At 40.3% G+C, this 22,002-nt stretch overlaps 2 protein-coding genes across 4 annotated transcripts in view; both read left to right on the top strand.

Moving 5' to 3' along the window:
• The window catches only part of hira (histone cell cycle regulator a), a 17,709-nt gene extending 10,791 nt beyond the window's left edge, over window positions 1-6,918 (top strand). The window contains exons 13-25 of the mRNA XM_005730600.1: window positions 112-197; window positions 627-827; window positions 1,003-1,146; window positions 1,221-1,443; window positions 1,556-1,663; window positions 2,417-2,565; window positions 2,983-3,144; window positions 3,351-3,409; window positions 4,104-4,209; window positions 4,299-4,421; window positions 4,514-4,677; window positions 4,919-5,007; window positions 6,065-6,918. Coding sequence (XP_005730657.1) covers window positions 112-197; window positions 627-827; window positions 1,003-1,146; window positions 1,221-1,443; window positions 1,556-1,663; window positions 2,417-2,565; window positions 2,983-3,144; window positions 3,351-3,409; window positions 4,104-4,209; window positions 4,299-4,421; window positions 4,514-4,677; window positions 4,919-5,007; window positions 6,065-6,181 — 1,731 coding nt within the window. The 3' untranslated portion in view covers window positions 6,182-6,918. The remainder of the gene's footprint in view (window positions 1-111; window positions 198-626; window positions 828-1,002; window positions 1,147-1,220; window positions 1,444-1,555; window positions 1,664-2,416; window positions 2,566-2,982; window positions 3,145-3,350; window positions 3,410-4,103; window positions 4,210-4,298; window positions 4,422-4,513; window positions 4,678-4,918; window positions 5,008-6,064) is intronic.
• Window positions 6,919-10,075: 3,157 nt separating this feature from the next.
• Window positions 10,076-21,160, top strand: LOC102198975 (interleukin-6 receptor subunit beta). Of its 3 annotated transcripts, XM_005730603.1 has the most exons (16): window positions 10,076-10,179; window positions 11,730-11,834; window positions 12,232-12,352; window positions 12,438-12,565; window positions 12,681-12,811; window positions 14,231-14,378; window positions 14,486-14,565; window positions 14,676-14,889; window positions 15,686-15,886; window positions 17,707-17,805; window positions 18,109-18,246; window positions 18,430-18,555; window positions 19,631-19,715; window positions 20,173-20,254; window positions 20,637-20,678; window positions 20,819-21,020. In XM_005730603.1, exons 1-16 carry the CDS (start codon window positions 10,080-10,082, stop codon window positions 20,954-20,956), a joined length of 1,938 nt encoding a protein of 645 aa, XP_005730660.1. In that variant the 5' UTR covers window positions 10,076-10,079; the 3' UTR covers window positions 20,957-21,020. The 3 variants fall into 3 exon arrangements, with proteins under 3 accessions (XP_005730660.1, XP_005730658.1, XP_005730659.1); XM_005730601.1 differs by having other exon boundaries at window positions 20,637-21,160; XM_005730602.1 differs by having other exon boundaries at window positions 18,448-18,555; window positions 20,637-21,160.
• The last annotated feature ends 842 nt before the right edge of the window (window positions 21,161-22,002 follow it).

Raw genomic sequence — 22,002 nt, forward strand, 5'->3', positions numbered from 1 at the left:
TATATATATATATTAATGTTTTAAACTTTTAAATTTCCAAAGCTGTCAAAACATCCTTTTTATATCTGTGCAGCATAAATTTCTTGGATGCTTTATTCTCTCATCTGGCAGAATCTTTTGAAGAAACAGGTGGAGACGAGAACAGCAGATGGCAGAAGAAGAATCACACCGCTCTGCATTGCTCAGCTGGACACGGGGTAGGAAGGCATGAAACACACTCCGGTGAACAAGATGGCTGATCTCACAAAAATAGCTGGTAGATCATGTTTGGACTCCAAAGATGGCGGCTGGACTGATTACAGGTTTCTTCTGTGCCATCAAAGCTACAGCAACACAATAAGAGAAGAGCTTGAAGTGTCAAATCTTTGGTTTTGAGTCCACACAAGTTCAAAGACTCCTCTCAGTCTGAACCGGATCTAGATTTAATTAACAGTTGAAACAGGGGGCTATTGTTGCGTGTTTTAACAACATAGAAGCCACGTGGTGCAAACTGAAGATGATTCTGGTCCACAGAGCTAATGCAATGTAGAAAAAGTGATGGTTAAAGTTAGTTATTGTTGTATAAAAGTAATAATAATGTTAACCAGATGAAGAGTAGAAGATCACAGGCCCTTTTCTCTCTGCAGGGATTTCTCTCCGGCTTTGTTCAACAGTGTTCCCATCCTGCCCTCGGGCTCATCCATGTCCAGCCAGCTCACCCCCCAGCTCAGCTCCGACTCCAGCCCAGGACAGGCCTCTTCTATGGTGCTTAAGCCCACACACGACCCCATGCTTACCTCACCTCCTCCCAACAACACTGCTAAGCCAATGGAGGACAACAATGATGGGTATGGAGATCACAGATAGGGAATTTTTGCTGTTGTTTTCTGTTTTACCCTCTCTGTGTTGTCTTTTTCATACTTTAAATTCCCAAACCTCCCACTTCCTCTTCCCAGTCGTTTACATGGCGCTTGGTTTTCTCATTCCCGCCTTCACTTGTCTTTCTCATTATCTTCGTCCTAGTGTCAAATCCAGTCTGCTGCTCACCTCTGCCTCCAAGATTGAGCCAATGAAAGCTTTGGACTCCAGGTTTACAGAGAGGTCAAAGGCCACACCAGGCGTGACAGCTGCCATTTCGTCCACAGCTGGACTCACACCGTTAGACAGGTGAGTAACTGTGCAAGTGAAGAACATCAAACACAAAAACAGAACACAGAGACATATCTGATGTCCTGTTCTAGCAACAGGCCGAAAGACGGCGTCACCGCCCAGAAGGAGGCAAAAACCAAAGAAGAGACCAGCAGTGACAGCGAGGATAAGATGGCTGCCATCAACAAGAACCTGACATTTGGCAAGAGGAAACCAGAGCTGCTGCTGGATGGAAGAGAGGTGCTGGAGAAGAGGAAGAAGGGACGGCCCAGGAAAGACAAGATGGCTGCTTCCATGGCCCAACCTTTCACTCAGGTAGAGGGACATGTGGATGATCTGAAGCCTGAAAATCTGTTATTTTAAGCTCTTTGGGTGCAGCTAAAATAGGTTAACCAAGTGTGCTTTTCTACTTATCTCGTCATAACAGATAACTCCTCCCGCGGAACAGGAGCCCAGCAGGGTTGTAGCTCCTCCAGCTCCTGTCGCTGTTCTCAAACTACCAACACCAAGTACACAGAAAGCCTTCAGTCTGCAGGTAACACACCGTCTGTCATCTCTTTGGTTTGGACTTTAAGTGTTTAGTGTGTTTATCCAGCTGGAAGATGTATTGTACTTTTATAACCACCTTAATTGACAGTTTTTCACCTCGAATTATATCTGTTTGCATCCCCCGTCTGATCTCTCACAAGCTCTACGGTTTGGGTCTTTCTTTTTATTTCTTTGCTAAGTTTGTTCTCTTGTTCTTCTAGCTAAGGTCGTCCTTGTTCTCTGCCTGCTTTTTTTTTTTGTCTTTTTCTTCTTTTTAGTGTTTCCACTGTGTGGCTACTCATTTTGTAGCTTTTTCTTCTTAAGCCCACGTCTCAGAGGTAGAAATTCTTATTTTAGTTCAAGCCTGTTTGTTTGTTTGTTTTGTTTATATCTATTAATAAATAGCCATCAGCACTTTAGAAAGCCTTCTCTGGCTTCCTCCTTGGACACTTATCGTTTCAGTTTCTTCAGTTAGAAATTCTCCCTTTTCTGTTTGAGCAGTGTCGTCTTCTCCCTTGTCTTGAAACATCAGCTTTGGTGGATTTGTAATTGATGAAGGCGATGCTCCATACATTATCGAGAGTGTTTGTTGTGCAGCTTATGCTTCTTCCTGCTCGTTTTTGAACATGAAAGTTGTTGTTGTTGTTATTTTGTTTTTGTATTTGTGGTCGCTTGTTTTCCTTTGTTTCTCTTTTGATTTCTATGTTGTTGTACTTTTTTAACATGTTCAAAATAAAGATTAAATTCAAATTCAATTCAGGTGAGCATGGAGCCCTCAGTGTTCCTGGAGGTGGAGAATGAGGTGTCCATGGTTGCAGGTTCGAAACTCAGCCAGCTGCGATGCTCCAGAGACGGACGAGACTGGAACACGCTCCTGCCCAGCTCTGTGGTCGTTGCTGCAGGCAGCAGGTAGGAGGCGCTGCTGAGTTCTCATACAGACAGAATCTCTGTTTATACTTGAATTGATTTACTTTCACTTTTTGATGTGACTTGGGAAAAAAACTAGTAGCTTCAGAACTTAAAAGGTCAGGGACTAAAGCTAAAATAGACATTTAAGTAAAGTAATGCAGATTCATTGCCGAAATTACATGCAGAATATTTTTTATGTGTGCAGTCATCCTCTAAAATCCCAGTTGGAGGAGGGAAAGCCTTCGAGGTATCACTGAAAAGGGGAGGATATTCCCACACAGTGCTACTGATTTTAATTTAGGCCACACTGTTATGAAATGAAAACATCAGCAGGTCTACCAAAGACAGAAAATGTAAAAAAAAAAATGAATTAACAGCACAAAATCTGGTCTTCCTAATTCTCCTCCACTCCCTCAGTGACATCCTTGCAGTCGCCTGTGAGGACAGGATGTTGTCAGTCTTCTCTTCCTGTGGGCGGCGACTCCTTCCTGCCATTCAGCTAGGCACGCCTGCGTCTGCCTTACACTGCTCTGCCCACTACGTCATGGTTCTGACCGCTGGAGCGACTTTGTCCGTGTGGTCAGTGTTCAGCTGCTCTGTTTGATTTGAATTGCTTGGGAGCTTTTGTTGCATTTTTTATCTTTGATCTCTGAGGTAAAACTAGTTTTACAGAGATGCCTACGCATTTAGAAAGTGCATTAATTTACGCTGGTAGTATTTAATGAATATTTGTCTTTATTCTAAAATCTTTGCTCTTTGTAATAATTCATTTTTTGTTTCTGCAGGGATGTTCAGAAACAGAAGGCTCTGGTCAAGAACGAGTCTCTGCTGACTGTTTTGTCTGGTGAGTCATCGCTACAGCTGATATCTACTCACATCAAAACAAGCTTGACCGATAAAACAGCAGAGAGATGTAGTGAGGTGCACAGTGTAGCGAGACTAATGTGTTAATGGGTATATTTAGAGTTAAAGCTGCTTATCTAACGCTAAACTGACTAATGCTGAACACATAACCTGCTCCAGAGAAGTCATATTCAGAGTTTTGTTTAGAATGTATACTTTCATTGATATTTATTTTAAATGTGCAGTCTGTTGAGCTGTGCCTTACTGACGAAATTTGCATGCACCCAGTTGGTTATGAGGAAAACAAATATTATGCTTGATTCTAATCTGCTGCCAATTCTGTTTTACACTGCTGGCCTTGCAGCTAGTGGAACAAAAGTATTTAAAAATGAGTTCATTAGTAGGCCATTTTACACTGAGAATATAAAATCAGTAGCGTTTCACCAAAAGCTGAAAGTATTAGCCCATGACCACCATGAAGCTGTGGGACAGAGGCAGACCCACCTGTTATCTCTCACTGGGGTTTTTAGGGTTTGTAGCGCCGGCTAACAGAGGGAACGTGTGGTTATGCCCAACTTGCTTCACTGCACTCTCCAGGCCAGATTTGATTTGATTATATAATGACTCAGGTGATTATTAATAAGTGAATCGAGCCGTGTTATTCTCCATGAAAACTACTTTGTTTGTGTCTTCAGGTGCTGACACTACAGTGTCCCAGTCTCTGCTGACTCAGCAGGGAGTTCCAGTCATTGGACTGTCCAACGGGAAGTCGTACTGCTTCAGCTCCTCTCTGGAGACATGGTGAGAAACACTGCAGAAGTACTCACTGTACTCACAGATGAATAATGAACCAATGGATTTGACAGCTGTGATTAAACCATCTCTCTCAGGACTCTGATAGCAGATAAAAGTGACTCTCTGGTTCAGTGTGCTGACTTCAGGAGCTGCCTGCCTAGCCACGATACACCGGTGTCCTCTGGGCCTCTGGCTGTCATGCAGGGACGCAACCTCAAGTATGTCTTTAATATTAATCTGCACTTCTCATCTTCAGTAATATAAAATGTAATAAAGAAAGTCAATAAAAAAGTCTCGGTGCTCCCCGCAGTGCCGGTCGGCTAGCTTCCCGCCTCTCCTCCACCCCTCACCACCTGCAGCAGAGCATGACGCTGGCCTTCCTGGAGAATCAGCTGGCGTCTGCTTTGACTCTGCAGTCAGCACAGGAGTATCGCTACTGGCTGCTCATCTATGCCCGTTTTCTCGTCAATGAAGGTACCAAACTTTCAGCTGAAGGGACAAACATCAGTTTTGAGTATTGCAGATGTGTTCTGATAGAAAATGAGAAATGGTGGAAACTAAAACAACCTAGGTGCTTTCAGAAAATTTTGACTCAATTGTCTGATTGAACAGGCGGCAACTGTAGAAAAGCTAGCTTGCACAGTGTCATATGTAGTACACAAGCCTTATATAAACAACTCTTATATTTCATATATTTTTCTGTTTTTCCTTCCAGGCTCAGAGTATCGCCTCAGAGAACTCTGCAAGGAGCTCCTGGGTCCTGTCCACAAATCAGCGGCTACATCCTGGGAGCCCACCACACTGGTACGACAACAAAAATCAGTCTCCTCCTCTTGATTTTGTCTTTTAACATGATCCAAAGTCCACTGAATATTAACAGCTTTTATTAGTATAGTCACTACAAAATGTGACATGAAACACAGCTTTTACTAAATAGTAAGTGAAGCACAGAACAGCTCAGTTGTCTTTAAAGGGTTTATTTAGATGTTTGAGACAAGTTAGCCGAGGTGCAGTTTGGACGTGGGCTAAATGTCAGATTAGTTGAAAGTTTGCACTTATAAACTGCACCAGGATCTGTTTCTGACAGCCTAATATTTTATCTTTGGTTGTGAGAAACAATTTCAGAGATTTGATTGGTATTAGTGGAGTCAAACTGAAAATAGTGAAAATACTACAAATACGGTAGTGAGGTGATCAGCAGATGTTCAGACAGTGGAAGCTGGAGCTGATCAGCATCTGCTGTCTCTCATTAGACTGTATTGCTTCACTGTGTCTGTGCTGTTGGTGTCTTTTGAACTTTTTTGATGGAGTGCCTCATTAATATTATGTCTTGCTGTGTGGTACCGACCGTCTAGGAAATGTCTGCTTCAATTTGCAAATCTAATATTTTATTAGTCTGGTCCTAATTAGCACTACTTAGGATGTCTGTGTCTCTGTGTTACACCTGGACAGTTTGTGCAGCTTGCTCCACCCCATTGTCAAGGTGGTGAATGATTTCGAATGTAGAATTTTGAAATTGATACCATAGGTGTGTCTGCTCGGAGGCTGAAGGGTAACACTGGCAGCAGCTCGTATTTTTTTATTTATTTTAGTATTTGAGATTGCTACTTTGTTTTGATCATTTACTCATTTCCCAGAATCTCTGATACACATTACTGGTAAGTATGCTTGGATGATATAAACCAAAATTATATGAACTAAAGAACACTTTGTAACGACTGCGCACACGCTGTAAACAATGTCACTTCTGCAAGATGACAGTTCTGATTTCTTCCATATTTTTGCTTCTTTTTGCACACAAAGAGGAAAAGATGAGTCGCTTCGTCCTCACACGTTCACTGTTTGACTTGTGTGTTTTTAGGGTCTACGTAAGCGTGAGCTGCTGCGGGAGGTCTTACCCGTCATCGGTGAAAACCTTCGGTTCCAGAGACTGTTCACTGAGTACCAGGATCAGCTGGAGTTGCTGCGCAACAAATAGCACGCGCTGCTACGCAGACAGAAACTGACACAAACACACACGGACTTAAAACAGTTCGGTTTGCCTCGGCTCAGCTCCGGTAAACTTCGACTGCTTTCTTCAACTTGAAACGCTGCTCTGGCTCAGACCTGAAAAACGCGACCTGGGTGTCTTCTGAGAACTTTAACATCAGCCGGTCCTCAGCTTTTTGAGCGCTGGGACTTTTCAGTGCTGTCGTTCACCAGACAGTTTTTTTTTTTCTTTCTGGTTTTCAGTTTCAATTCTCCTCTCCTGTCTTTATTCCTTCTAAATGTGATCTTTTTGACCTATGCACCTCCTGCCCTCCTAATCATGAACCTAGAAAAGGTAACTCAAGGGAGATGGTGATAGAAACGGTCGTCAGGTGCAGCATCAGCAGCTGTATGGAATCATTCTCAGAGGTCTTGGAGAGAGATCAGAGGTAAAATGTAAAGAGAAATGTAAATTAGAACAGATTTATAGGAGCAATATGCTTGCACCAAAGTGATGCCAATTTAGTGAGAAATAGTCTCTCACCTGCATCTGCCAGGTGAAGGAAATGAAGGGCATCCAGACTACGGATCAGCTGGGTTTTTACAGGTTGGTATTCCCGAGTGTACCGTTATCTTTAAAATCAGCAGTTCTCATACCAAAATGCGAAAAGGGTGGTAAAATGCAAGGCCATGACTGAAATGCAGGATTGTTGTCTGTGAAATAAAATTGGAAAATTGAAAAAAGAATTTGTGCACAAACATTAAGCAGAAATTTATGTAAGCACTAAACTAGGGCTATCTGTGAGTCTGCACCTTCGATTGGTGCATTCGCCATTCCTTGGTCCTCCCTCGACTGAATGAGCTTTTACATTCTGTAATCTCTCCACAGTGTAGCTCCATTCTTAGCTATTTAAAATAGATTTTGTTTGTAAAAGGATAATCCTTCACTTCTGCAGAGATGGGCTGGTGCATCTAGATGAAGGTGATTTTAAAAAAGTCATCGCCCTACAGAGAATAGGATCTGGTGCAACTGGGAAACAACGTCTGATGCTACGACTGATCATTAGGCTAAACCAGTATCACATCTCAGAATCTCTGGCTGCACTAAAATCATCGTAAACACAAATTCAGACAAAATAAAGTTCTTAAAAAATGAACGAGACACCAGATGGTTTAGGGCATTGCAGGAATCCCTGGTAGATGTGCAATAGTTGTACATCGGTACAAGCTCTTGGTGCTAGACATTGTTTGTAAACTGTTAGTGCCGAGTGTTACAGGTTGAGAGAAAGAATCAGCTTATGGAATCAAAATTTCTTCATTATTTTTTAACTGTTTTCTCAACACAAGACACGTTTTAGAGTGTTGAGAAAATGGTTCTGTTTTCAGGCCGGCCTTAGTCATTGCACGGTGTTATACGGTGGCTGCATGAATCATAATGCACAATATTAAATTAACCCAACAGTAGGCCTTTCAGACATGGGTAACATGGCTGACTTACCAGTCTGTTACAGTAATGGCACTCTGTCATTCGTAGGGCACTTTTACACTTTAACTGTGGCGTCAGACAGACTTACTGACAGCGGTGAAAAAATGCAAAGTGATGGGATGTGCAAGAAATTTGTCATAGTTGCAAAAGTCTTGACGCACATGTGGTAACAAGTATTTTTGGTATTATCTCCAAATCTAACCCACAGACCGTATAAAAGATGTATGCCGTTAAAGCTGCAGTCTAATATTGGCCACCAGAGGGCGATAAAGAGTTCTAGTCCTTTGGGAAAGCTTCCCTTATACTTGACCTCTGTAAAAACTTTGCTGGTGAGTTAAAGGTCTCAGTCAATCATTTCAGGTCTTCGTCAACATCAAGATTATTTTGTAAGTTTAGCTTATGATTTCACAGTTGTTTGGTTTTTGCTCGTCATACCCAGTTTCAAAACACCAAGATGGCAACAGCGAAAAAGCTTCTCTCGAATCTTCAAATTGTGACCACAGAAGAATGTTTTCATGTAGAAAACTGTAATAATGAAGCCACACGCTATCATACAAGTTCTGCTTTTTTTGTTTGTTTAGTTTGTTTTGTTTTCTGTCATGTGTAATCTGTCCAAACTTTGCAGTGATGAATTTTTCCTCTGTCCAGGCGAGCAACATTGCTGGCCCACTTCAGTCTAAAAGTGACCAGTGTGCGGGCTCAGAATGATGGAAATGGATAGAGGCTAATCACAGTTAAAGAATCTCTTAACTCGCATGTCCAGAGTAGCTGCAGGGTTTTATTTTTCTGAACTCCACCAAAAATGGTTCTGGATTTCTCAGATAATTATGTCTTATATTTGAAATCATGTGGACATTTCAGGAGACCAGACTCGGTGAAATGTTCTGTATATGTGTTTTTTTCCACTTGGTTTGTAAATAAGCTGAACTCAGAAACACAACCAGAGCCGATAAAGGCTCTGATTTCTCTCGATTTCTCTTCACATTTCTCTGCTGCTGTGCAAGAATCACTGCTTTCAATTCAGGATTAAGGAGGGAAAATTGTTTTCTGATATCCATTAACTTGACATTTGACCCAAAGGTCAAGAAATCCAGTGACACATTAATGAAGTTCATTTACCTTAATAGTACGTGTGTTTAGCCTTTTGTTAGTCTGCAGCAACATTAATGCACTCCTCTGCCTGCTCTGTGTGATCACACAGGAAGCTTGTTTAGTGTTATATTTCACTTCTGAGTGTGGTAAGCAGCACAGACGAATCCCTTTTACTTAACACCCCCCTTTTTATTTTTTCTTCTTTTTTTTTTATCTGTACAGAACTTCCTTCCTTATTTGTTTCATTTCTTTTTGTTGTTGTTTTTTCGGGGTTTTTTCGCTGTCAGTCATTTTTAAATGTTTCTACAAGACGTTTTGTTTGATTTGTTTTCAATTTGTATAAGAAAAAGAAAAAATAACCAGAGACAAGCTGAAGTTTTTGCTTTGGGAAAAAAAAGAGGAAAGATTAAACAAACGAGGAACAGTTGTGGCTTGTTAATTTCCTGTGTGGTATTGCTTCATTTTGTGTTCGTGTGTTACTGGCTCTCAAGTAATGGGTCCTGATTCTGATAATTCCCAACCAGATTTCAGCTAACGTTCCCCCACAGCTCGGAATCCCATCATCAACACCACTTTTTATGATAACATTTTTTTTTAAACTTGTTTGAAATTCACTTGGACCTTTTTTTTTTAACTTTTTTTTTTTTTAACCCATTTCCTCTCCTTCTTTATAGCAATTCTGGCCACTACTTTGTAAACACACAGCGCCTATTTATTTGTTGTATGTATTCATTATGCTACCATTATTTAAAAGTAATGTTAGCTAGCAATAACTTAAATATCGTTAGCTAACAGTAGCAGCGTAGCCATTCTGTCCATCAAGTTTGTTTCTTTTGTACCGTTTCCTTTAAATTCTTGAAACTATCAATATTTTCTTCTGTATCTCTGGCAGTTTATCCTCTAACAGTTAAATAATTCGTTTTTCATTAGACTGGCTCAACAGGTGGCTGTTTTGATGAACAAATAACATTTAAAAAATTTACAGCCTATGGCTGCTAACCAACATGTACAAATGTATATTTAGCTAACGCTTTTGTTTTTGTGATTGGTAGCTCACTACATGAGTCAAATAGCTGTACACAGTTTATCCACCAGAGTGCGCTGAAAGTTACCGTAATCCTACTAAACTTTATAGACATACAATCCTCTACATACAAGTGAAGCATAAACATACTTTCACAAGTTTGTCGCTTGATTACATGAGTGGAGCAATTTCCTGAGCGAGCTCAGAGCTGAGCAGAGGCGTCTTCCTCCCGCACACACCAGAGACGTTCTCTGTGGGGTTTGAACCTTTTTTTAAAGACCATACAGATTAAGTGCGGATGTTTAGATGAAAATCATTTTTACCGTTAAGATGGATGTTTGGGTTCTTAAAGTGCACTTCTGTACCTGGACAGTGATGAGTCTCCTGATTGGTGTGTTTTCTTATGGTAAGTTATCCACAAATGTTTCATGTTAAAAGTCAGATTTTGCATTTTAATGTTACTAACGTGTTTTCTGGACTGGAAGTGTTTGGCTTGTGAGGGATCCAAACTGAATTCGCTAAATTCCTGAAGAAAAATTTCAGGACTTTTTTTTTTTTCTGATCAAGGTCTTTTATTGATCCGTTCAGTTGTGTGTGTGTGTGTGTGTGTGTGTGTGTGTGTGTTTGTTTGAACTGTAGCTCTTGTTGACGTGTTTTTTTTTTTAAGGGAACACACTTTCTGATTGAAGTACAGCTTTTTTTATTTTTATTTTTATTTTTTTTATTTTATTGAATCATTTTAAAACAGAGTGTCAGAATTACGCGGGCATTTTTTTCACCTTTCTATCGGTGTAGAGAAGTTATAAACTATAATGCAAAAAGCATTTGTTCACATTTGGGGCGATCGTGGCTCAAGAGTTGAGAGTTCGCCTTGTAATCGGAAGGTTGCCGGTTCGAGCCCCGGCTTCAACAGTCTCGGTCATTGTGTCCTTGGGCAAGACACTTCACCCGCTGCCTACTGGTGGTGGTCAGAGGGCCCGGTGGCGCCAGTGTCCGGCAGCCTCGCCTCTGTCAGTGCACCCCAGGGTGGCTGTGGCTACAATGTAGCTTGCCATCACCAGTGTGTGAATGTGTGGATGACTGGATGTGTAAAGCGCTTTGGGGTCCTTAGGGACTAGTAAAGCGCTATATAAATACAGGCCATTTACCATTTACATACACATTACACACATACACATAAACACGATTGACATCGGATTCTTAATTCATGGATTTAATATGATATTGCCTTCTGGAAAGGTTTTCCATAAAGTTTAGGAATGTTTATGAGATTTTTTTTAACCATTCTTCCAAAAGCATATTTGTGAGGTCAGACACTGATATTGGGCAAGAAGGGCTGCCTCGCAGTCTCTGCTCACATTCATCCCAAAGGCGTCTAGCAGGTTGAAATCAGGACTGTGAAACACCAAACTCGCTCATCCATGTTGTTATTGACCTGTCATGTTGAAACAGGAAGGGGCCATCCCCAAACTGTTCCCACAAAGTTTATAGCATGAAATTGTTCATGCTCTTTACACTGCACAACACAGTCAGACAAGTTCTGTAATTTTAGTCAAATCATTTCCACTTTGTTATAACCACTTAGAGTCGACTGTGGAATATTTAGTAGTGAGGAAATGGATGTGTTGCACGGGTTGCATCCTATCACGGGACCATGCTGGAATTCACAGAGCTCCTGAAAGCAACCAGTTCTTTTACAAATGTTTGTAGAAGCAGTCTGTGTTTGATGTAGTACACCTGTGGCCATGCAAATGATTGGAACACCTGAATTCAGTGACTGGGTTAGGTTAGTGAATACTTTTGGCAATATAGTCTTTGTCTTTAGTGAATAAACATTGTCTCACTTTCCATTTCACACTTTACAAAAACATCCAGGGCACCAGAATCATTAAAATCTTTAATGATCTTTATTCTTTTTTCATTGACTTTCTCTGTTTCCCTGTTTCTTCGCGTCAGGAGTGACAGTTAGAGACTTTCAGCTGGAGATCTGCAAAGAAAACACACGGGTGTGTGTCACCACCCCTGCAGACTGTGACCCTCGCCCACCCTCATCCACACAGCGTGAGCACACATGTTTGCTTATTGTTTTTTATCATCTGATTTAAAAAATAAAAACATGAAGTAAAGCTGCCTGTTTCTAAAAGGACCTCAGCAGAAGGATAAGGATCTATGAGAAATCGGATCTGTTTAAACATGACTGAGAAGGTTTTTTTATGTAAATAGAAGCAAAAAAATATATCTGGTTATATGTTTCTGGATGTTAGTTTTTTTTGGTCTCAGTGACTGGTTTGAAGTTTTCATTTAATCATGTTAATTTTGTAAAACATTAAATGTAGGCCCAGTAGAAGAACGTATTCAGTTACCCCGCTCTGATGTGTAGACATGTCGTTCACATGACCCAAAACTAAAGTCTTCAGCTTTTTGGAGTGACGTGTTATTTAAACGTCTTTTCCTGCAGGTACTCTGAACATGTCGTGTTACTACCAAAAGTCTGCAGACAGACAAGTATCCATGACATGTGAGTGGAGTCTAGACTCAAACAGCGACACTGAGACTACCGCCTCCCTGATTTTCAGCAGGTATAAAACTTGATGATTTCGTTACGATGATAATTACAAAGTGATCTTGTGGAATCTTCTCAGATGTTTTATCTTTTCTATTTAGGGACCACGAAATTATATCCTGTCAGGGCATCTTCAACTCAGCATCCGTTGTCAATGTGACAGCAAGGATTAAAAACCACATGACAGAGATCTGGTCTGAGCCTCACAATATCTTTCTTTTTGAAGCAGGTTAGACACCCACACGTTTTGTGACTGTCACCTGTAATCCACCTGGCTCCTTCCTCTGCTGTCCGCTCATATAAAATGATGATGAAGTAATTTGCTCTTTGTCTCCTCCTCTCAGTCAAGCCCCCTACACCTGTATTAACTGTGCTCAGCTCTACTGAGGACTCACTTGTCGTGTCTTGGACAAGCAGCGGTGATGGCAGATGTCAGCTTCGTTACAGACTCGACAGCGAGGACATATGGACCAAGGTTAGTATCATGCCAACACTCTGTAGGCTCTGTAGGCGATTGTGGCTCAAGAGTTGGGAGTTCGCCTTGTAATTGGAAGGTTGCCAGTTCGAGCCCCGGCTTGGACAGTCTCGGTCGTTGTGTCCTTGGGCAAGACACTTCACCCGTTGCCTACTGGTGGTGGCGCCAGTATTCGGCAGCCTCGCCTCTGTCAGTGCGCCCCAGGGTGGCTGTGGCTACAATGTAGCTTGCCATCACCAGTGTGTGAATGTGTGGATGACTGGGTGTGTAAAGTGCTTTGGGGTCCTTAGGGACTAGTAAGGCGCTATATAAATACAGGCCATTTACCATTTTTCTTTAAGTATCTGCACTCCAAGAAAAGAAGTCCAAAAAGAACTGCACATTATTTTAGTTTCCACCATAAAGTATGAGGCAAAAGACCCGAAAACATTTAAATAATATGTAAATTTTTTACAATATTTCATATTCCTGCTTCTTGCTGACGTGAGACGCAAACAAAACGAACAACAAAAGAAACTGTTTACTGACATTTGCTAAGTGAAAAGTTTAAAAAAGGTGTGTTTAAGGTAGTTTAGTTCAGCCAAAAAGTAAGGATACTGAAAGTGTTGTCACAAACAGTAATAACTGAGTAATTCAAGGACTATTGTTTATGTGCTGCAGCTTTTGCTGATCCATATATATATATATATATACTGATTAAATGTGTAGACATAAGCATCAGTCTTCAACATCTTCACTTTTTGTAGCTCGTTACCTTAAGCCAGTGTTTCTGACACTGTGAGAGGTGGAACTGCTGCTGCAGGTGGAGAACGTGGACAAAAGTATCCAATGAAAATAAGCAGACTTTAAGTTTATTTTTGGGGAAATGAAACAAGAGTTTGTGGAAGATTTTTGCTCTGAGCTTAAAATTCAAGTCTTTTGCTGTTGGTAATGATTTGTGAAATATCTGTGTTGTTAGATGTGAACTTCTTTTGTTTTTGTTTAGTTTCTTTTGGAACAGTGTTTGTAGCTTAATAAGCTTTGGAAAATGTAAAAACAACCAAAAAGGGAATCACAATATGAACATGTAGGTCATCCATGTCATAGTAATCTAAGGAGAAGCTTCTCGGATGAGACATGAAACGTCTTAAAGAAACTTAACGAAGTCCAGTCGCTTTTCTTTCCAAGCTCCTTAAATCACAAATGTATTTTAATTGTTTAATAAAGTTTTAATAGAGGCAACATTTTGATCCCAAAATAAAAATGGCTGAAACCTGATCTTTTGACTTACAGTGATTCTTGTACATGCACTAACCTCATTATTCCTTCGGCCATCCAGCACTGTGACAGAGTAGACAGGATAGAAGTATAGAAGAGCATAGTACGTCCACTTGCAGTCAGCTTTGTCCCATAGGTTTGGTTGTCTGCTTTTGTGTCCAGGTTCCAGATTTATCTGCAAACCTGACGTTGAATTACACCATCAAAGACCTCCTGCCGTTTACAGTCTACAGAGCTGCTGTGGCCTGCAGGGAACAGATCTTCTGGAGTAACTGGAGCTCTGAAATCAGAGGAAGAACACTGGACAGAGGTAACAGGCATGCACATCAGGGACAGAATACCAGGAGCTACAACACTGACATATATAAAATAAATTAATACATTTTTAAAAAGAAGCTCAATTTTTTTTTCTTTTAGTTCCTTCCAGGCCACCAGAGGTGTTTTACAGACTGGAGAAAAAAGGTGGATCTCTGGAAGTTCATCTCATTATGTTGAAGGTATAGTGTCTCACTTACCTATGATGATGAGTTCTCATATAAATGCAGAAAAATACCGTTCTGATTTACTAAAATGAATCTTTTATTATTGTTTCTTTTTTCCATCTTAGGCTCCTGAGTCTCTTGAAACTGAAGGTCGAATCCTTGGATACCAGATGAGCTATAAAGAAGGTGGACTGATTCAAAGCACCACTGATGTGACACGCCTAGTGGTGAAGGAGGGGAACTGCAGCATCACAGTCAGAGCCTTCAACACAGCTGGCTACGGCCCTGCTGCCCATCTCAGCTTCAGCACAAAAAGACAGAAGATCCTGGTTATGACATGTAATTATTGTTATTGTTATATTAATGTTCTGAGTGATATGCTGGGGTATTTGTAGAATATTGATCCCCACAGACATCACAATTTTAACATGAGTTGCTTTAAATAATGCATTTCTTCCTAAAGCTACTGAACTCTTTCCTCCATAAAGGGAATATTTGACAGCAGCTCTAAAAGCATCCAAGAGGAGAAGAATTAATTAATGCATTTTAGGCCTCAGTCTTACGGGTGTAGAGGCAGTCAGCAACCCACTGATAATATCTGGTTGCTACAAACATATATACACCCAGGCTAGCTCGTCAGTCACCTGGTCAAAATTTAGATATGTAATAAAAACCCAACTATATTAACTGCCAAAAATAGCAGAGGCCAAAAGCATCCTTGTTCTGTATGTATATGTCTCCAACAACATTTCAAGGACAAATAAAAAAGACATTTGCAGTATCTTACACAATCGTGACTATTGGCTTCCAGCTCTAGATATTAGATACGATACGCGTGCTGCTCACTTTTGCAACATCCTGCATGTTATTTTTTCATCGAAGGAAGCAGCAGAGCAGTGACATGCTGTTTTTACAAAACCTATTGCAAAATCTTTCCACGATCTCGTCTGTTTTTTCTTAAAAACTTGCCTCATATGTTTAACAAGAAGAGAAATTTCAAAAATGCACAGTGCATTGGAACAAGTGCGGATCTCAAAAATAGGAGACTTAAAAATGGTAGCTTATTTTACTGTTGATGATGAGCGTTGTCTTCTTCATCTTAATCTATGTAATAATGTGGGCCCTGTTTTCGCAGCTCTTCCCTCTGTCAGAAACATGTGGATTTCCACCTCTTACCCAGGAAAAAATGAACTTCTGGTCCAGTGGAAGATCCCCATCAACCAAGGTCACACCCTGCCTGTCAGTTATTTCCTGATTCAGTGGCACCCTGAGACGAGTCCATCCACCAGCCACTGGTCTCGAGTTGACGGCTTCATCACCTCCACCGTCATACGAGGTGAAAAGGGGGAAAAAAACCCCAAAACAAAAGTCATTTTATTTTTTAATGAATATGATATATTGGCTTCACCTTGAATTCTGTGTCCTGCAGTCACTTCAGAATAAAAGCATACTGCTCAGGCATCATCTTCTTTTTCGTGAAGCTGTACCATACAACAAGCCATATTATTGTTAGATAACTCCATTAAAAATGCTCAAAAAGCCACCAACAAGACAAACGTCAGTTCACTAAATTGGATTCCAATTAGCAGAGGTGGGGGCCAAGCAGTCAGCCACTCTAGAACTGAGCATTTTAACCAGAGACTTTATATAGACAAACCCGCTGTGACATCACAGATTCCTTATTAGCCTTAATATGAGTGTTTTTGCCATAGCATTGTTAGTAAACTGCATTATTTGTCAGATAATATCATTAAAATGCTCCAGAAGGCACAGACAGCACAGAGAAGTCCAGTTCAGTGACTCAAATTCATGGAAGTGAAGCAAAGCTGAGAGGCAGCAGCTACAGCAGCCAGCAGTGGTGCAAAACATGATCAGATCTAATAATGCATATCTTTAATTGGTTACTTTTAAACAGGTTTCTTTAAAAAAAAAAAAGCCATATTAAGTGTTTCTGGTGTAAAGGAGTGCATTTTCACATCTATGGGGTTTGACTCACTGTTGGGGCAAACTGCTTTCTGCCATTTGTTCTTTGGCTTTATCTTTGAATCCTTAAGGCTGCTACGTGCTGCTGAGTAAATTTCTCCACTAGCAGGCTTTTACTGTAAAGCTGATGCAAAATAGCAAGTGCAAGTGCTGATAGGACCTCATCACCACAATCTAGATGGTGTTAGATAACAGAGCCCAACAGGGGGGAAAAAGCTATCATCTTGTGTGTATTTGATTTGCATTTGATTAGTGGGGATTTTTTTAAAATGGAGATTTCCAGATAAATTTCTGTCAGTGCGCCCCAGGGCAGCTGTGGCTACAATGTAGCTTGCCGTCGCCAGTGTGTGAATGTGTGTGTGACTGGGTGAATGACTGAATGTAGTGTAAAGCGCTTTGGGGTTCTTAGGGGACTGAGTAAAGCGCTATACAAATGCAGGCCATTTACCATTTTTACCATAAAGAAACAGGTAAATGTCATAATTATGTTGTGTTTTAATAAGATCTACAACAAAAATGTGATAAATTTTACAGCAGTTTCCTCAAACAGCTCGTCATTAAGTCTTTAAAAATATGTTTGGGCATTTGTTAGCGACTAATTTTTTCTACACACACTCTCACACTTTCACACTTTGGGCTGTTGCTGAGTTTTGAGGAAGCAGAGCAGTTTATGTATACTGCTGAATGCTGGGGGGCGCTGTGCGGGGATGTATTACTGCTGGAGACTGTCCATGTGGATTTAAATAGTGCAGATGGAAATTAGCTAGTAGGTGCATCTTTTCTCTTAGGAGAAGTTTTATGTTAGCTTTTTTTTTCTTTGTACATTTTTCCTGACAAATCAAGTCTAAATTCATTCATTTCAGATTTGTTTTATATAGCACCAAATCACAACAACCATTGTGGCCCTCTATATTGTAAGGTAAAGACCCCATAATAATACAGAGAAAAAGCAATCTAAGAGCAAGCACATGGAGAAAGTGGGAAGAAAAAAACCCTTTTAACAGGAAGAAACCTCTAGCAGAACCAGGCTCAGGGAGGGGCACCCGTCTGCTGCAACCTGTTGGGGGTGAGGGGAAATAAATCAAACTGAAAGAGTGACTTATATATGGTATTTTAGTCTATAACAGACATTGTATTTTATACAGCTGTTCTGTTTACTGTGCATGTTTCCAGATGTTGACCCTAATAAGGAGTACCTGATCAGTGTGTTTCCCGTTTACAACCAGCAGTATGGGTCTCGTCAGTCTCTGCCGGCAAGTCTGCAGTACGGAGGTAAATATGAGCTCAGATAGAAATGTGTGGGGGTGATAACATCTGCATCTGCACCGGATGACTCGGTAATGTGAATCATCAGCTCTCAGTATTAGTATTCTCAGTTAGTATTGTTTCTGTGAGTAGAAAATGAGAAAAGTCTTATCTAAGAGTCAATTAATAGTGATGCTAATGCAGTAAAATGGGCGAATAATATGCAAAGTAATTTACAGCAGAACAGAAGTTATTTGCATTGAACTAAATGCAGGGGAAAAATGAGGAATCTATATCTGACTTTCTATCTGTGTGTGTTCGTCTTCTCAGCTTTGATGGAGGTGGTCAATCTGAGTGTCAGTGTGACTAAGACATCAGTGACCATTATGTGGGAGTGGCAGAGGAAGTCTGAGCCAGTCAGAGTGAGCAGATATGAAGCAGTTCTGAGGAAAGACTCAGACAAACAATGTATGTGGGTTAATGAGCCTTTTAACATAAAATCTCACTCCACGGTAAAAAAAAAGAAAAGTTTGTCTTTTTTTCATTAGATTTGTCCATGTATATTTTCTCACTTGCACAGGTGTTACACAAAACTGTTATGCATATTTTATCACCTTTTTGCAAATGCAACATACAGTCTCCCATTTGCAGCTTTACCTTTGTGGCCAGATGACCAGCAGCACACTTTCTATGACCTGATGCCCAACGCTCAGTATTCTGTTACGCTGTTGGCTGATAATGTTTCTAAAAGCATCGTTCAAATGACGACAGATTTCGGTGAGTTTCACTGGACCCAAAACCAGATTCCTTTCTGTGGTTTTTTTGCATCGCAGCGTTGGCTACATTTCTTTGTAGTAGATTTCTACTCAATATACTTAGAATCAATCATTGAAGCCATATCTGCAGCGCCCCCTGGTGTGTGGACTGCAGCATTTGTTCACCTGTGAAACCAGTTGTATATCCTCCTAAGAGCCAGCAATTAATTTTGATTCTCTGTCTGAGTCTGAGATCTCTATATCAAGCACTGCTTATGTATCTCTTTCTGTTGATGTCTCATTTGTTGGGGCTGGGCTAACAGAGCACATGGACTTTCATTTAAAATGGACAAAAATTGCAGCTTCCACATTTCAAAGCCGCAAGGGAGGTTAAGCGACAACTTATTTTCAGATATTATCACTTTATTGCCAAAACTGAAATGGTCCAATTTGACAGTCTTTGATTTTGCAGGATTTCAGAAATGTTCAGTAACTTTACCCCTTTCAAAACAAAACAGCATCGTTTGTAGTGGACAGCACGACTTGCTACCTCACATTTTCAACCCATGTCAACCCAAGAGACAAACAAAAATACACTTAAACTATCTTTAAAAAATCAAAACATGTTTCTGCTGTATTTCTGGAGGATTTCCCCCCAAAAAATGAAAGTCTATATCATACAAATGCAAACAAGAACTTTTCACATGTTACAAGACACAATTATGTGAAACACACTTTGCAATTAAGATATTTTCTATTATAATTATAAATGAGTGCACTGCCTACATCAAAGCCAGCTTGATGGCTTTTCTTTCAGCATCAAAAACTGAATAACTCTTATAGCACAATAAGAGAAATAACAGAATAGAGAGCAATAAAATGTTGAATTTGTTATATAGGCTTTTAATTTGAAAAGCACGGATGGATGGATAAAGTGCAGGTGGCTATTACAGAAAATGCTCGACAGTGAGGTACACAACTGACCCAGATGATGGACATAAGTACAGGCGATAGAAACATACTGCTGTGACTGCAGGAAAGTGATTTATTTATTCTGTTTTTTTGAAACAAAGAGAATCTGATATTCTTCTTTCCAGATGATGTAACGGTGGTGGCTACAGCGATTCCTCTGCTGCTGGTTGCTGCCACTGTGTTAATCCTCTCCATCCTGTCCAGGAATCTGTGAGTGCTGGGCAATCTGTTCTTTTAGTAATACTAATGCGTTTGTTTTTCATGTATGTCATGTGATCTTTGGCCCAAAGACTGTATGAAGGGAAAAAATGTACGTTAAATGTTATTTGCTACTAACTAGTCATATTTTGCAGTAGCATTACCAAAACTTGTCTGAGAACAGCTTCCTAAATGTGAATATTTACCAGTATTTCACAAACATTTATGGGATTTAACAGCGGTTATCTTTTTTTATCTGACCTCAAGTCATTGGCCCATGAACCTGCTTTTTCTGGTCAATCTGGCTCTGAAAGATTAAACATGCTGCAAAAATGCGAACAATTTCCTGAAGATTCTCCTGGTTTCTTGGACTTACAGGAACAGTTTCCAAAAATCAGAAGTGAATGCTCTGATAGTACGCGGTTAGTCCTTGTCACTGATAATGACTTTAATCAACATTACTTTTTAGGTACAAGTCGTACTTCTTCCCGCTAATCTCTAGCCCTCGACTAAGCAAAACAGGCCAGTGGCTGATGGACCCAAACCACGAGGTAACCTGTTTTTTTACAGCTTTCATAGTTGGGTTAATTACTTACAGCTCATATATCTGTGCATGGGAGACTTCGTGCCCATCGTCAGACTCAGATTTACAATATTAGTCCAACTAATTATAACAAAAACACCTGTTAATGATATCTACCATCACACAAAATTTGAACATGATATCTTGAAAACTGTGGATGCTAATAAACAGACAACGAGGGGGGAATGGCAAAGACACCATACAGAAACGGGAACAATAAAACTTCTAAGACTGACAAAATGACCCGTTAGGGTTTGCACAACTAAAAAAAAGAGAAACAATAAACACAAATATATGTAAAGCTACAGCAGCCAGCCACAAAATGACCACTCATTCATTCTTTTCAACAGAAATTTGCAGAGAGGAGCATCCTTAATATTGAAGACTTCCAGGTGACTGATGTCCTCAGAGACAAAAGTCTCATCATAGTTGAGCGAACCTCTCAGCTCTTACCAGATGATGACCAGCGTGAGGATACCTCTCTGCTGTTGATTGGCTGCCTCACTCTAGACTCTGAGTATGTTTCTTATAGTGCACAACCCACAGAGAACCAGTCCCGTCCTCCTATCAAGGTTTTCATATCAGAAGAAAATCAAGAGGCTGCCGGCGCTCCGCTACACGAAACCAAGCTCTGGCTTCCTCAGAGCGACAAGGACAGAAATCAGGCTGACATCTCCGAGATATCACATCAGACCGAGGCTGCTGTGAGAAGTCACTTTCCTAGTTTGTTGACTGAAAGTCAGCCTGTTTATCCGATGACCTGTGAGACAGAGCACGTGTTGAATTGGGGCAGGCAGAGTGACTGCTCTTATCTGATCTGTGATGCAGGTTACATTTCTAACAGTGACACAGGGTGAAAACACATTGAGACAGACTCAGCAACTTCAGCAACAAATGAGCTCAGATAAGATGTGGCCCAAAGGTTTATTACAGCAAGGAAAACAATGGCCTGTCTTGTGGGGCAGACTCATCGGCTCTGCATTTTTGGTATTTTTGTATAAAGAAAATATGGAAAGTTCCACAGCAGCATAATAAGCAAGGAGGGCCTCCTTTTTTATCTTAAGATCATTGTTACTCCATGTTTGACATGCTCATCTTGGTGTCTGCATTTAATACGCTGTATATTACATGTATTTCATAATGTGAACGTATGTCATCGTTGTAAGATGTGGGTGCCACCAGACACTCTGAAGTATGATAACATTCAGCCAAATACTTAACTGAAGTACATGTTCTTCTCTCTACTTCACTATGTTTTGGTTATGAACATTATACTTTTATTCTGTACCAATTATTGTAAAGATCTGGTTACTAATTATTTTGCAAATTTGAAAATGTTAATCTACTATTGCATTATGCTGCACTAATATAGATAAAGCAACCCAGCAGTGTACAGTACAAGTAATTCAAATCATTAACAGACACTTATACGCTATGTTCAAAAATATCCTATATTGTGCAAAAGAGTTATAACTTGGACTTTTCACCATTTCACACCACAAAATGTTGCAGGAAGTCAGTGGAACTTTAATTTAACCAGACAAGTCATTAGAAAGACCTTATATGCACGGACAGCCAAGATACAGACAAAGTCACAGGCAAAGTAATGCTTCTGTGGAGTCTTATTTATTACAAAATATCATAATAGGGACCCATGTGAGACTGAAAATAGTGCAACAACCAAGTCTTCTAGAAAGATACTGAGGCATCCTCAGT

The sequence above is a fragment of the Pundamilia nyererei genome, unplaced genomic scaffold, assembly GCF_000239375.1.
Source record: "Pundamilia nyererei isolate P.nyererei 1_Seehausen unplaced genomic scaffold, PunNye1.0 scaffold00038, whole genome shotgun sequence".
NCBI classification, from domain to species: domain Eukaryota; kingdom Metazoa; phylum Chordata; class Actinopteri; order Cichliformes; family Cichlidae; genus Pundamilia; species Pundamilia nyererei.

Coding starts and splice junctions, on each gene's coding strand:
- LOC102198975 (XM_005730601.1), top strand. CDS start 10,080: ATGAAAATCATTTTTACCGTTAAGATGGATGTTTGGGTTCTTAAAGTG. Junction 12,812..14,230: donor GCGAGGACATATGGACCAAG/GTTAGTATCATG, acceptor TTTTGTGTCCAG/GTTCCAGATTTATCTGCAAA. Junction 14,566..14,675: donor TTCATCTCATTATGTTGAAG/GTATAGTGTCTC, acceptor TTTCCATCTTAG/GCTCCTGAGTCTCTTGAAAC.